General features: G+C 37.4%; 1 protein-coding gene and 1 long non-coding RNA gene across 2 annotated transcripts; one reads left to right on the top strand and one right to left on the bottom strand.

Moving 5' to 3' along the window:
- Nucleotides 1–1,356: 1,356 nt before the first annotated feature.
- LOC134579204 (uncharacterized) lies at nt 1,357–9,487 on the bottom strand. Its single transcript, XR_010086169.1, has 2 exons — nt 9,298–9,487; nt 1,357–1,432 (listed from the first exon to the last, which is right to left on the bottom strand). It is a non-coding gene; the product is annotated as an uncharacterized LOC134579204 (long non-coding RNA).
- A 924-nt stretch (nt 9,488–10,411) lies between these two features.
- Nucleotides 10,412–14,708, top strand: FOXF1 (forkhead box F1). The gene is made up of 2 exons (XM_063438740.1): nt 10,412–11,666; nt 13,511–14,708. The coding sequence occupies exons 1-2, from the start codon at nt 10,706–10,708 to the stop codon at nt 13,666–13,668; spliced, it is 1,119 nt and encodes a 372-aa protein (XP_063294810.1). The 5' UTR covers nt 10,412–10,705; the 3' UTR covers nt 13,669–14,708.
- The last annotated feature ends 248 nt before the right edge of the window (nt 14,709–14,956 follow it).

Raw genomic sequence — 14,956 nt, 5'->3', positions numbered from 1 at the left:
GGTATTTTAGTTATTATAATACAGTATTATAGTATTGTAGTGGTATTATTATATGTATTATAATACAGTATTATAGTATTGTATTGTAGTGGTATTATTATAGGTATTATAATACAGTATTATAGTATTGTAGTGGTATTTTAGTTATTATAATACAGTATTATAGTATTGTAGTGGTATTATTGCAAGTAATATAATACAGTATTATAGTATTGTGATTGTATTATTGTACCGTATTTCAGTATTTTTACAAAATATTTTTTTTAATGGGTGTGGCCTTCAATAATTAAATTCAATAATTATTATATTATTTGATGTGTATACAGGTTACAGCTATATATATATCTATTAAACACCACATCAATGGTGGATCTCTATACTGTGTATGTATAATATTATGTAAACAGATATTTATCAGGCACAATTCGGTATTTCGAACCATCTGATAAAAGGTCGCTGTGTGTTGTGTATTTAGAAATGTTTATGACATTAGAAAAATTGCAAAGAGAGCAAAGATTTTAACTGTGTCATCGCCAGAAAGACGTTCCCCGCCGCGGCACTCAGTGGGTTAAAAAGTCTTGTTAACCTGATCTATTTTTCCACCCAACAGGCAGCATGCAGAGGGTCTGCTTGTAATCTAGCGACCCAAACAAAAACATACCGGGGGCCACCTACTGAGCCAGCAATGAATGGAGCTCCAGCACACACACACACACACAAACTGCATGGACAATACAACACACACACACATTGCATGGACAACACAACACACACACACACTGCATGGACAATACAACACACACACACACATTGCATGGACAACACACACACACATTGCATGGACAACACACACACAACGACACACACACACACACACACTGCGTGGACAACACAACACACACACTGCATGGACAACACCACACACACAACCCTCAGACAGCAGGTACAGTGTATCACTGGAACAAGGCATAGACTATAGATACATTTTATATCTTGGAAAATGAATGGGGAAAACACTTTAACTTAATTATAATGTTATATTGTTTTACTAGATATCACAGTCACGTCTGCCTTTCTGTCTGAATCTGAATCATGAAAAATTTGTATAAATTGATGTAGAATTTTTTTTATTTATTTTTTTAGCATTAGCCTAAACTATAAACCAATAAAACACATAATGACATAAAGTCTAATACACGATTATAAATCGGACTGGGTGGTTTCCAATTTGATTTCGCATCCAATAAATATATAAATAACTATTAGTATTTTCTAATGAAGACATTTTATGTATCATCGTTTTTTAGATCACTTTATTTAAATTTAGAGCAAACAGAAAAAAACACATACATCATGTGAGGTCTGAATAATTTATTTATTTTTTTAAAACTGGTTATCATCAAATTTCTGCCACATTTTCCTGTATTCGTATCTGAAAAATAAAATATTAACCGTTATACAAATCAATACAATCAGCCACGCACACAATATAAACAATACATTTATCATTAGACACACAGAATGACATTATTTCATCCTGAGATTTCGATCCATTTACTGATAGCCACACAGTATCGCTCTGTTATGTGCTATTAGTGTGCGAGGTTAGAAGTTATCTGGGACTGATTACAAAGGGCAGGGGGCTCTCGTTGGATAATATCACCTTCTGCAAAACCAGGGGATTTATTTGACTTTCTTGAAATTAAAACAAATTATTGGAATTTTTACTTTTACAAATTATTCACAATTAAGTTAAAAAAAAAAGTGAAACATTGTTTAAAAAAACAGTCTTCAAAATTATATTCTTTATAATAATAATAATTGTTATAATGTATTTTTAATATATTCTTTATAATAATAATAATTGTTGTTTTTTAAATATATTCTTTGTAATAATAATTGTTTTTTGAAATATTCTTTAGAATAATAATTATTATAATTTTTAAAAATATATTCTTCATAATATTAGTTTATTTACTACTTTCAAATCTGTTTTATTGAGAAACAGTTCGATAATTACAGCTGTAAAAATGTTACCAAGTGAACTGATTAAATCACTTTTTACAGGTATCATTTCACAACTCTTGACAAAGCATGGTCACATATACCTCCCTTGTTCATTTTATAGAAATGTAAAATTCGTCTTATTGCTCCATACTGGCCCCATTGTTATTGAAGGTGCTGAGATTATTTGCAGTATTTAAAATAAATACAAGGTGTATATGTGCACAAATAATGTATGACGACAAGTTCAACAAACTGCAGAGATAATAATAGATATTAATTACTAGTAAATGGATAAGCACAAGCTTTATATATTTTAGAATTGTTAAATAATTAGAAATATATACAAAAAAAATAGATTAAATGAATTAGTAAGGGCTTAAATCGTCAGAGTTTATCTCCCCTGGATAACATTGATCTATACAGTTCATTCTTTATATAGGATTCTTATCAGAGGCTGCTAATGTATCTTTCTGTGAGATTATCAGTGTGGAGATTAGAAAATACCATTGTTTTATGTGGGGAATAAAGGTTTAATTTTACTGCCCATGCCTATGAACTCACTGTCATATTTAGCTCAGAGAGCTGCTAGCTGTGTTTATCCATAAATAATGTAGTGTGATCTCCCTATTGTGATTTAGTGATGCAGAGTTATCACAAGGAACAAACAAAACACAGGATCGTGCTGTAACTGGCTATAAATATACAATCTGTGTCTCTCAGGTGTAACTAAAATTATAGCATTCACAAAGTAATCCTTCACTTTGTAACAAAGGATTCAAAGCAACACGGTTCATGTTTGTTTCTTAATACTGAATAAAACCCACAATTATGGAGAGAAAAATAGAATCACTGCCATTTGGGAGAAAGGGAAACCTGAGAGAGGTGTTTTATATTGTGAATGCAGGGAATTGGTAAAATGGGGGATTGATTTTGTGATTTAAAAATTGGTTTTATTGACTTACATTGGGTACAAGAGGGATTTAAATGCCCACACGGAAACTATATATCGAAATGCTCGTGTTTGTTAATACCTATCTATCTAGACATGGAAGGTGTGTCTGTTGTGCTAAGAATTCTTGTAATAGAAGCTTGTAGTTGGTATTGGTACAGCAACTCTGACTTAAAGCGAGTTACACCGTGAGATGGGGTTTGAGGTTATGACATAGTTGCAATGTTCTGTTTATGTATGACGTCATTTTATGGTTTACTGACGTGTGATATTAGACAGGCAGGTAATAGACAGACACACAGCATTAAATGCCAACACAGAAGCCTCGTTCACTCATATGCCGTGATTAGGAAAACAAAGGATGAAACAGCTTTATAATATTGATGATATATAGGAATATGCGCTCTTAGTAAATACCTCGGCTGTAATCAAGGCGGACTTGCGCGATTTGCACCTTGCAGCTTACAATTGGAGAAACAAAAGTACAGTGGCCATAAATCCCACAAATGCGTTGGGCGAGATTTATCAAAGTGTAGTGGTGCAAAGATGTAAAATGTGTGTTGTGGGAGTAGCTGTAGGTTTTCCTGTTTGTTCCCAGTGACTGTATTATTCCGTTGGGTTTCTAATGACAGGTGTATGTCTGATGTGAGTGTCTGTCTTTGTCACAGTGTATTGTGAGTGGTTCTAGTTGTGTCTCTTGGTTGTGAGTGGTTCTAGTTGTGTCTCTTGGTTGTGAGTGGTTGTATTTGTGTTTCTTGGTTGTGAGTGGTGGTAGTTGTATCTCTTGGCTGTGAATGGTTGGCTGTGAATACTTAGTGTGTACAGTGCTCCAATCTTTTTTGTTATAAATTATAAAAATGATGGACTCTGTTTCTATTCATTATTTTGTGTCACAATCAAATAGAAAAAAAGTTATTTCTTAAATTAAAAAAACAAAATGCACAAAAAATGAATTATTCTATAATTATAGAAACATAGAATGTGACGGCAGATAAGAACCATTCGGCCCATCTAGTCTGCCCAATTCTCTAAATACTTTCATTAGTCCCTGGCCTTATCTTATAGTTAGGATAGCCTTATGCCTATCCCACGCATGCTTAAACTCCTTTACTGTGTTAACCTCTACCACTTCAGCTGGATGGCTATTCCATGCATCCACTACCCTCTCAGTAAAGTAATACTTCCTGATATTATTTTTAAACCTTTGCCCCTCTAATTTAAGACTACGTCCTCTTGTTGTGGTAGTTTTTCTTCTTTTAAATATAGTCTCCTCCTTTACTGTGTTGATTCCCTTTATGTATTAAATGTTTCTATCATATCCCCCCCCCTATATAATATTCTATCATATATTGAGTATGTTTAACTTTTCGTTCACACACATAAGTTACCTAACACTTTAATAAGATATAGAATGTTAGCAGTACTCAATATCTACTAATAGCGAGATGAGTTGTATTAAGGATCAATATACTATTTAATGTACCATAGAGGGGCTGGGAGAAACCCCCTGGATCGCAGGATTTTAGAAGTTTATGTTCCCTGAGCTTCTGTTTTGGTCTAAATTTGCTGTCTTGTTTTGTAGTTGCTAAAGTAACTCTAGTCATTATATAAAACTACTATTGTTTAATTACAGCTATAATAATTCGATCTATTTTAGTGGATTTGACTCTGGTTATTATTTGTTGTATATTCCACTGTTTTGGTTTCACCTTGGGTTTCTCTGTGTACACACATCCATGTTGTGTGTGTTCTCTGTATTATTTTACATATAATGTATTGTTTAAAGAGCTACGGAAATGTTAACTCTTCATATTCCCATAAAGAGCCAATTATTGACTGCAGTGATGGATAGATCGCTTTACCTGAAAAAACACCCAGTTAATTCCTCTGTGGGTCTATCAGTCATATCCCATGAACTGTGACAGCTACAGGGGGATTGTTACTGGGATCTGCAAAATATTATGCTTTGCAGGAACCTGAGAGATGGAGGGATGGATGGATGGATGGATAGAATAGATAGATAGATAGAACGATAGATAGATAGATAGATAGATAGATAGATAGATAGATAGAATAGGTCCTTAATATATGTTTCATTTGATGGTAGAAAAATTGATGCAAGATAAATAAAGTTAAATCTCAGTCAACAAAAATGTAAATTGTAGAAATAGTAACGTTAGTGAAAATTGTTTTTGTAAAATGTAACAGAAAATGTGATTTTGTAGATGAGGATAGCGGATACATGTAGTCTCTGACCGACATAATGAAGAGAACTCGGTTAGAATTGGGGTCTGGAGAGGTCTGTTATGTGAGCTGGTTTTGGGGTGAGCTGTAAAGTGTGCAGGGTGAGATGTGAAACGATCTTGTTTTGGGGTGCAGGGTGAGATGTGAAGCAATCTTGTTTTGGGGTGCAGGGTGAGATGTAAAGCAATCTTGTTTTGGGGTGCAGGGTGAGATGTAAAGCAATCTTGTTTTGGGGTGCAGGGTGAGATGTAAAGCAATCTTGTTTTGGGGTGCAGGGTGAGATGTAAAGCAATCTTGTTTTGGGGTGCAGGGTGAGATGTGAAGCAATCTTGTTTTGGGGTGCAGGGTGAGATGTGAATGGGGTGAGCTGGTAAGTGAACTGTGGTACAGGTGGGAGCTAAGAAGTGAGGTACAGGTTGAGCCCTGGTTCCTCTTGATTCATACTGAGGTCACTGACTAAATTACTAATTACTAATAGCTGAAATGGAACAAAATCACCAGAGAAGATAAGATGAAGATTAGAGAGAGTTTTTCAACACAACTCGTTGTTTAGTAAATAGATCCAGCTGACCGTTCTGAATTTTAATAATGGATTAAGGAGTTTACACATGTCCTCTGAGGCTAGGAACGGGTTAAACTTCAAGGGTGCATACCCCAGATATTTTCAGACACCTTAGTTTATAAAAAATATATCACCCAATATATATATTATTTAGGGGGGTAGGGGTGTGATCAGTGTGAGATGTCTGTGTGGATAGATAGACCGATAAACAGAATACACTTAGATCCCTGACATGGAACGAAAATAATAATCAGGAGGGTCACGTTCTGTGATGGGAACAGACTAATTTCACTGTGTGTGTGCCAAACCATCAAAGCTTGCTGATGGAGCCAGGAACACTGCACAGAAATAGATGGATTTATTTATCTGGCTCGGTGAACAGGATGCTTTTTATTTATGAAATCGCTCTATTCTGTTGTCGTTTGATATTTTGATACCTTAGGGGATAAATCATAATACAAATGGGAAAATAAGAAAAGAATCCAGAAAAAAAATCTAAATTAGTGTGTATATGCATATACTGTGTGTATGGGTTTGGATGAAGCAGGAGTACAGTAGTATACTGTAGTGGGTGCACTGTACCTACAGTATATCTTCCATTCCCCCTGTGTGTATACTATCATCATATAATGTGTGAGTTTAATGGGATTATTCTTATCATGTGATATTACTGTAACCCAGGTGGCCCCTGTCTATATTATCATCCAATTCTTCTAAACCCATTAATGTGGGACCTATGCTAGCTCTGTCTTACATTATAGAAAGTGTGGGATGTGGAGATAATCTGAGTTTTACCCAGAACCCAGGCAGATAGTGAGGGCTAACTCTAGGTAATATCAACCCAACCTGGTTTTCAGACCATAAAGTGTCTATTATTATTATTGTTATTATTATTGTTATTATTATTGTTATTATTACTATTATTATTATTATCGCCATTTAACTCTAGGTAATATCAACCCGACCTGGTTTAGACCATAAAGTGTCTATAATTGCCTTTATTGTTACCCCTTATTGTCAACACCTTTTTATGAACCCATTCACAAGTTTATAAAATGCCAATAACCCCCTCTTTCCCTCTTATTTTAGGAGCTTGTAGAATTGGACATGTCATTTCCCCCTCCCATTCTACCTTATGTAAACGTTTAGAGATCAATTTGCAATGGTCTACATAGCAAGGAGTACAGGCTGTTGTGGACAGGGAAAAGGAAGAGCTAACCTATAGTGGGGAAGGGAGGTGGGGGCATGAGTTGTGCAAGTGAAGTTACTGGTGTTAATTAAAAGCAGGGAGAGGAGAGGGGGCACACGCCTGTCTGCTGTCTCCATGGGTGGTCTACAGTCTGATAAACACAGGCCCCTCCAGGAGAGAGCCCTGCACAGTCTGCTTAGAACAATATTACCTATATACCCGTCCAGCTATTGGACAGCCCGGCTCCCTTCAACAATTAGCTGCTACAAAAACTACCTCGGGGTCACGGGGAACACACAGTCCTAGGTTTGGTTCTACTTTCTCCAAATAAAATGTAAAAAAAAGTATCTATGCTATATTTTCCAGAGAACCTCTAGCTGTGCTGTGCAGTGACACAGTTACATTCTGTTTGTAGGAGAAGGATACACTGTTTCATTGAATAATGCTGCCTTGTTTCCTCTGGATCCTAAGAATAGTATTCATATAATAATATCGTTAGTATTGTCATCCTGTACAACTCAGCCATGGGGAACCGTTACTGTGACTATCACTTATTCTAAAATAATCACCAACAATATCATGTCACAGTTCAAATCTAGCCCACATCGCTGCTCTACTTGGATTGTATCTAGAAAAAAATGTCATATTGACCGATTTGTCCAACGCTGTATGCCTGGTATCCATAGCGCTCCCTCCTCGATTTGTTGTTTGTTTTTGTTTATTTAATTTCAATATTTATAAACACAGTATGGGTTAGAATTGTCACATAGGTCAAATTTATCGGGAAATACTTGGAAACCAGGGAATATCTGAATGTACCTTTCCTGGTTAAACACATTGTTATTGTTATTGTTATTATTATTATCGTAGAGAAAAAATGGCTAAAATGTAGCACATTAAATATTATTTATAATTAAGAAAATACACAGACACAGGTGTGTGTGTGTGTGTGTGTGTGTAAAGATATAAATAATAATAATTATTATTTTATATATTTGGATAGTTTTTTGTGTTCTTTGATCAATCTAAATAGTGTTGCTATATCTATGTTATAATTTAACATCCTGTGTTTTTATTTTATCTATTTTTATATTTTGTCTTCTATCCGCACAGTCTGATTTTTCATGATGCCCTGTTTGTTTAATATAACTATTTTTCCTGCACTTTACACAGGAAGACATACACAGAATGTGATAAATTACAAATAATGCAAGCTGATCAGTTCAGTTATTTCAAAGGAGGGGGCTTCCAAATGTTGCCCACGAGTAATGTTTTATTTATTGTATTTGGGAAAGTTAAATATTCGACATGTTCTTTAAACAACCCACGGCACAGACTGAGTTAAAAATAAGTAATTCTCCAACCTCGTCTATTTACAGAAAACAAATAAAATATCTTTATCGTAATTGAAGCAGATTAAAGATCATTATTCTCTGTTTTGTATTTTGTGTCCGATATATTATACCATAGAGATGTATTCACGAACGAATGCTGTTTATTCACTAAACAGTAAGCTGTGTACAAAATATAGACTAAATATCCGAGATGGAAGAAACCTCAATTAATAGTGTTTTTTCCCCCCCACAAAACGGCTATTTTTGGCCTACATTTTGCGAGTTCATTTTTAGATCAACACAGTTCATTTTTAATGAATAACCTGTAAAATATTGTAAGTGTAATTACCATACAATAATTTTAATATTTCTATACTCACTACACCGTCCATAGCTATATGTGTAAATACAGATGTAGTATAGTGAGAGTATAATTCGTATATTGAAACTGAAATATACACACACACACACAGACACACACACACACACACACTGACATACATATAGAGACATGCACGGATGTATACTTACAGACACATATACACACAGACACAGATACACACACATATACACTTATACACACACTTACATTCTCACATATAATTATACACACAATTTTACATAGAAATAATTCCCACCTATTTATATCTGTTTGTGGACGTAATAAAGTGTTTTTAGTCACTATAACAACATTAAATAGATATAGCCTGTTCTGCAGGAATATTTTAAGGAATCCTCTCTCCTTCATTTTGGAAAGAAGCTGGCATCCTGCAACTGTGTGCCTTTAAATCCAGAATTTGGTGTAGGGAGACCTGATGGTTTCCCATCCTGTATGTAGAATGTATAAATGTATAACCTTTTATATTCTCTGTGAATGGTGGAGAAAGCTCCCCTCCTGTCTGTCTCTGTCACAGAGCATTGTGAAAGCAAACCTCGCTCTCTCAGCTCCCTAAGAGGGGGCAATGGGGTCCATTTGTTTTTAAGTAGGTGACAAAAGTTGAAAGTGACTTACCTTGATGGCTATCTCACTGCTGACTCGATGGCAGATTACATTTGGAGCCTGTCCTTTCCCCAAAATTCTTGTGACTCCATGTGATGATCCCAGCACTGAGCTAGTGGTTATTTCGGTTTAAAGGGAAAATGAAAAGAAAAGGGGGACTCGGTGTGGTACAAAGCACATTTTATATGTAGCAGAAAGACTCGTTATGCGAACTAGCAGGAGATTTAACTGTGTTTTTTTTATTAGAGAACCTCAAGAGAAACATGTTTACATTGAACTATATAAACATCCTGCCCGTTCTATCTGCTCAGCAATCTCAAAGTCAATGCAAGTGGGTAAGTCCACCTTCAGCTCAGACCCCCAGTCACCCCAACTCTGACTGCTGCTATGTTGTTATGTTTCAAACCATGTGCCAAATCTGTGAACCCACAAATATGCTTTTAATATCCGCTGCCCAGCGTGTGAAATGGAGAGCTGTCTGTGGTCAAACGACAGAGCTTAGATCTGATTTACTGTGCAAACAGACCCAGAGGGAGCCATAATATTAATAAAAATCAAACTTAATCACTGGTTAAATAAAGGTACATTTAACCCTTTAAATTCCAGACCGGTGTGTTCCTTCTTCAAGCACACAGGGGGTTAATGGCTTGTGCCTTGCAGACTCCTATTTCCTTGCACGGTAATGAGTGATACAATGTCAGAGTCAATATTGACAGTTCTAAAGCTGCACGTTTACAGGTAATTGTTACCTGTAACACTCACTCTCAATCGTTGCAGTTTTATTAATGTTATTGTTTTGGAAACAACCCATATACTAGTAAAATATTCTAATATAACGGACCCCCATCTCTGTAATGATGTGTGCAGCCTGTTATAGGTCCCAAATTGTATCAATATTCAGCTAGAAGTAATTCAGGGGAATTGAAGGATTGTGATATGATGCAATTACACATAGTATTTTGAGTACTTGAGAGAATGCACTGTAGGTGTCCCTTTAACTGACCCTTAGTGTGTGGGGGGATGGGAGTACCCTGAAAAGGGGAGGTGGGAAATGGGGTCGGTGGGGCGGGGAAAGCCTTCTTCTTACGTCTTACTGTGAAGAGCAGACAGACGCCGGTGACAAGAGATAAGTATAAGGCGATCTCCCCTGGTGGGGCACAATCCAAACCAACTGCGATGCTAAACAGCTCCCTCCTGGACCAGGCGAGGCAGAGCAGCCAGGAAATCGGCGCTGTACACAGCTCACACTAAGCCCAGCCTGCAGCCACTTCCTGCTGATCCATCCCACACTCACAGAGGGAGACATTGTTGCAGAGTCCCAGGAACTGATACATGTGAAGGACTTCTCAGCATCTCCACTCCAGTCTCAGCTTCGCTCACAGCTCATCGCACGGCAGCAGCTCCTCACTGCCCAGACACCATGACTGCGGAGATCCAGCAGCCCCCCTCTCAGACCCCTGCCCAGAGCAGCCCCATGTCTGCACCCCCTGAGAAGCACAGTGTGCAGACCTCGGTCATGGAGTCAGCCTCCTGCAATACAAAGACCAAGAAGACCAACGCTGGGATCAGGAGGCCAGAAAAGCCTCCATACTCCTACATAGCCCTGATAGTGATGGCCATACAGAGCTCCCCCACCAAGAGGCTGACACTCAGCGAGATCTACCAGTTCCTGCAAAGTCGCTTCCCTTTCTTCAGGGGGTCCTACCAAGGATGGAAAAACTCAGTCAGGCACAACTTGTCCCTTAATGAGTGTTTCATCAAGCTCCCCAAGGGACTGGGCAGACCTGGCAAGGGCCATTACTGGACCATTGACCCAGCCAGCGAGTTCATGTTTGAAGAAGGTTCCTTCAGAAGAAGACCCAGGGGCTTCAGGAGGAAATGTCAAGCGCTGAAGCCCATGTACAGCATGATGAACGGTCTGGGCTTCAACCACATACCAGATACCTATAGCTTCCAGGGCTCTGGTGGGTCCATCTCCTGCCCACCCAACGGCCTGTCACTGGACGGTGGCATAGGGATGATGAATGGGCATCTGCCGAGTAACGTGGACGGAATGGGCTTAACTGCACACTCCGTGTCGCATCTTGCGACCAACGGTGGCCACTCGTACATGGGGAGCTGTACGGGATCTTCTGGGGGAGATTATCCCCACCACGATGCTGCCTCTCCTCTCCTAGGAGGAAGTGGGGTGATGGAGCCCCATTCTGTGTACTCCAACCCAGCCTCAGCCTGGGCTCCTTCAGCTTCTGCCCCTTACATCAAGCAACAGCCCCTATCACCCTGCAATTCTGCAGGCAACACCCTGTCCTCCAGCCTCTCATCCCACACCCTGGACCAATCTTACCTGCATCAGAACAGCCACAACACGGCAGACCTGCAAGGTATGGTACCTACCTTCTGTATTGATAAAGGGGGTTGCAGGTATTAGATGTAGTACACCTGGTATAATGGGGGAATTTAGATAACAATTTGAGGACACTTAGAGTGGAGCAGTTACCATGGAAACTCATGGAATGTTACAGCTGATTGCTCCACTCTTAGAACATTGCTTCAAATATTAATGTGTTTCAGCCAATAGACAATGCATTGATCCGATCAGTTATTCAGAAACCCTTTCTTATCATTAACCCTGTCCGTGCCAGAGTCCGAGAAAAATTCCCGTGCTTACCGTAATCCTGACAGTAGAAAAAGAAGCCCAATTCCAAACCTTAAACGGTTAATGACAATAAATAACAGCATTCTGCAGATTGACTCTGTGGGTGTTTGCAAAACACAATATCAATATCCAGCGTTTAACAATCCCATCATAAACAAAGCCCCCAAAGTGGTGAATTATATAATGTAACAAGATGCTCTAATTACAGCTCTGTGACATCAGGGAGATTGCTCATATTCCTGAGAATGTAGTGACTCATGGAATGATCCCAGCACTGTCCTCATGCAGCACTCATGGCCTGGGAGACACACACAGATCCCATGTAACAGAGTGGGCACACATGTGTCCCACATCCCTGGGATGGAAAGGAATGGCAGTATTTAGAGTGGAGCCACTGGGACTGCAAGCAGGAATAATTAGGGATGATGAGGGTGAGAGCTGTCTGCATGCCCTAGGCTTACTCTGGTCCATGGGGGATTGTCTCAGCTTCTCAAATCCCAAAATACAGCATTTCAAGCCATTCCCTCTGCACGCATTGCTGTACTTCTCACGGCCAAACCGTGCATTGAGCAATGAGACAGCTTAACGGATACAAAGTAACTAATCACAGAATAACTGATACATTGTAACCGTTATACTCCGCATTGCGTCAACAACAAACTCTTATTATACACACATATCGCTGTAGAATGGAAAGTGTGCTTTGCATATTATTACACTATCATTCCCCGCAGTAAATTGTCTTTTAGACATTCTTTGTCACTGTGAGTCTCAGGAACTGATTAGTCAGTATGCCTTATTTCCCAACATGCTAGTTAAACTTAAATAGTATAAAAGCAGCTGTCTTCCCCTACATTAGTAACTATTACAGCTGTGCCCAGATCATGACACAACTATAATATATTCTATTAGTATATTGTGTCTAAATTATAATTATAAGGCTAGCAAAATAAATACTATTTAGATTATTACAATATTAGGAACGAGCTGCTGCTATTGCAAATTCACAAATAACAATTAATAATAATAATAATAATAATAATAATAATAATAATAATAATTGCCGATCCATAGTTTGTTCTTTGTTCGGAAGGTTTTGCCGTTTTATAATTTTTAATTGCAATAAATAGGAGAGCGATTTCACTATATCTATTATTACAGAATTAAATAATATACATCCCGGGGACAGAATCACACTGTGTCTAGCAACGTTCACATTTCCATGGAAACCTTAAATTAGTATTATTAATATATCATCTAAATATATATTCTGCAGCGTTTTACGTCTACAATATATGGAATATCACACAAGTAATTGATTTGCAGAATATAATGGAGAGTATCGGTGGAAGGGAGATGATTTATCCAAATCTGGAGGATTCCTCCCCTGCTAAGTGATAGTATCGATGTGATAGTATATTTGTAATAATATATTAGTAATATTTAGAGTTTAGTTTATGTCAGGGCTGCACACGATGGCTGCTATGAGAGAGCCTGCTTTGTGGCCACATTGTATCCAGTGCTGTGTTTGTATCTTGTGCTAATCAGTGTCTCCTCTTTTCACCCCAGGTATCCCCAGGTATCACTCCCAATCTCCCAGTATGAATGACAGAAAGGAGTTTGTCTTCTCCTTTAACGCCATGGCTTCATCGTCAATGCATGCAGGGAGCGGATCCTATTACCACCAGCAAGTTAGTTATCAAGATATCAAGCCCTGTGTCATGTGATCTGTAACAGGCCCAAACCCCAGGGCCCCTGGGGGACACCAGCTAGAGACTCAGTATGTGGGCTCAACCGGTCACATTATAACAGAACTCCTGAGATACCAGCTTTTTGACACTCTGGCAGCCAAATGGTTAAATCAGTTAACCTGTTCACTAAAGAGGTATTCATTTTATTTTTGAATTTTTTTTTAAAGTCAGTCAGATTAAGTGACTTTGCTAGTTAACCCTTTGTGCACTAAAGGGCAAAATAGAAGACTGTAAACATATTTCTGAAATAAAACTTAAAAAAAAAAAATAATATTAATACAATAAATAAAAGTATTCTGAAATACAGAATTGCAATTTTTCTTCATCCCTAAATTTCTGGGCAACACAACAAGTCCCTAATGGCACAGACTTCTCTGGTAAGGGTTATAAAAACAACATGTACCTTTAATTTAATAAACTCAAAAATATCGTTTGGCAAACAGATTAAATATTATTAATTCTCTGTCTGCAAACAGTATGCACATGATAAATATTAGTTTTAAATGAACTATTCAGTTAGGACCATTAATTAATGATTATGAATATTTTTTTTTAATTTGCCTCATTATGAACCCATCATTCACTACTTGTAGTGTGTTCCCCTTGGACAATGGATGTTCAGATCAATACTGCCATTTGCAGAGTTGTCATGGCACTTTTTAACACTCTGTTAATTTATTTATCTTTTTTTTTTATAATTATTACTAGAGAGACACCACCTTGCATTAAAAATTATCAGTATTAAAATGGTGTTTTTTTTTGTTGGCAATATTTGCCTTGTGAATCTTTTTCTCCTATGTCACTGTAAATGTGGAACAAATTGATGTTCTGTGTAAAGTCAAACTCTATCATGTTTTATATAAATCTATATATAATGAAGGACTATTTTCTTTCTTTCTTTGTATTTAGGGTGATGTGCCCAGCACAGACACCGATTGTTATTTTCTCTGCACTGTACAAAAAATGTATGATTTTTTTTTTAATGTTGTCTTGTGTACATTTAACAAAACAAAAACAGAACAAAAAAAAACAACAAAAATAAAAAAATGTTATTTGTAAATGTTCAGAAAATTGTTTTCTTTCTCATTCAGTGTCCAGGGTATATTTTATGGTTCTTAAACTCAGAATGACTGAGCAGGGGTTCCATGTCATTACCTAAATCAAGGCCTGTATTAAGAGGAAGGCCCATAATGCAACTGAAATCATATGTACAACCATCTACACTAAATCACTACTATCCAGATCAAATGGATATTTTGTTTTC

Source organism: Pelobates fuscus, chromosome 12 (genome assembly GCF_036172605.1).
Source record: "Pelobates fuscus isolate aPelFus1 chromosome 12, aPelFus1.pri, whole genome shotgun sequence".
In the NCBI taxonomy this organism is placed as follows: Eukaryota; Metazoa; Chordata; class Amphibia; order Anura; family Pelobatidae; genus Pelobates; species Pelobates fuscus.
Note: the sequence above shows the minus strand (reverse complement) of the source record. Positions and strands in the feature narration are given on the sequence as shown.

Bases quoted from the DNA above. Each gene is read 5' to 3' on its own strand.
- FOXF1 (XM_063438740.1), top strand. From the start codon at position 10,706: ATGACTGCGGAGATCCAGCAGCCCCCCTCTCAGACCCCTGCCCAGAGC. The intron at 11,667-13,510 runs GTATGGTACCTA...TTTTCACCCCAG, and splicing joins CAACACGGCAGACCTGCAAG to GTATCCCCAGGTATCACTCC.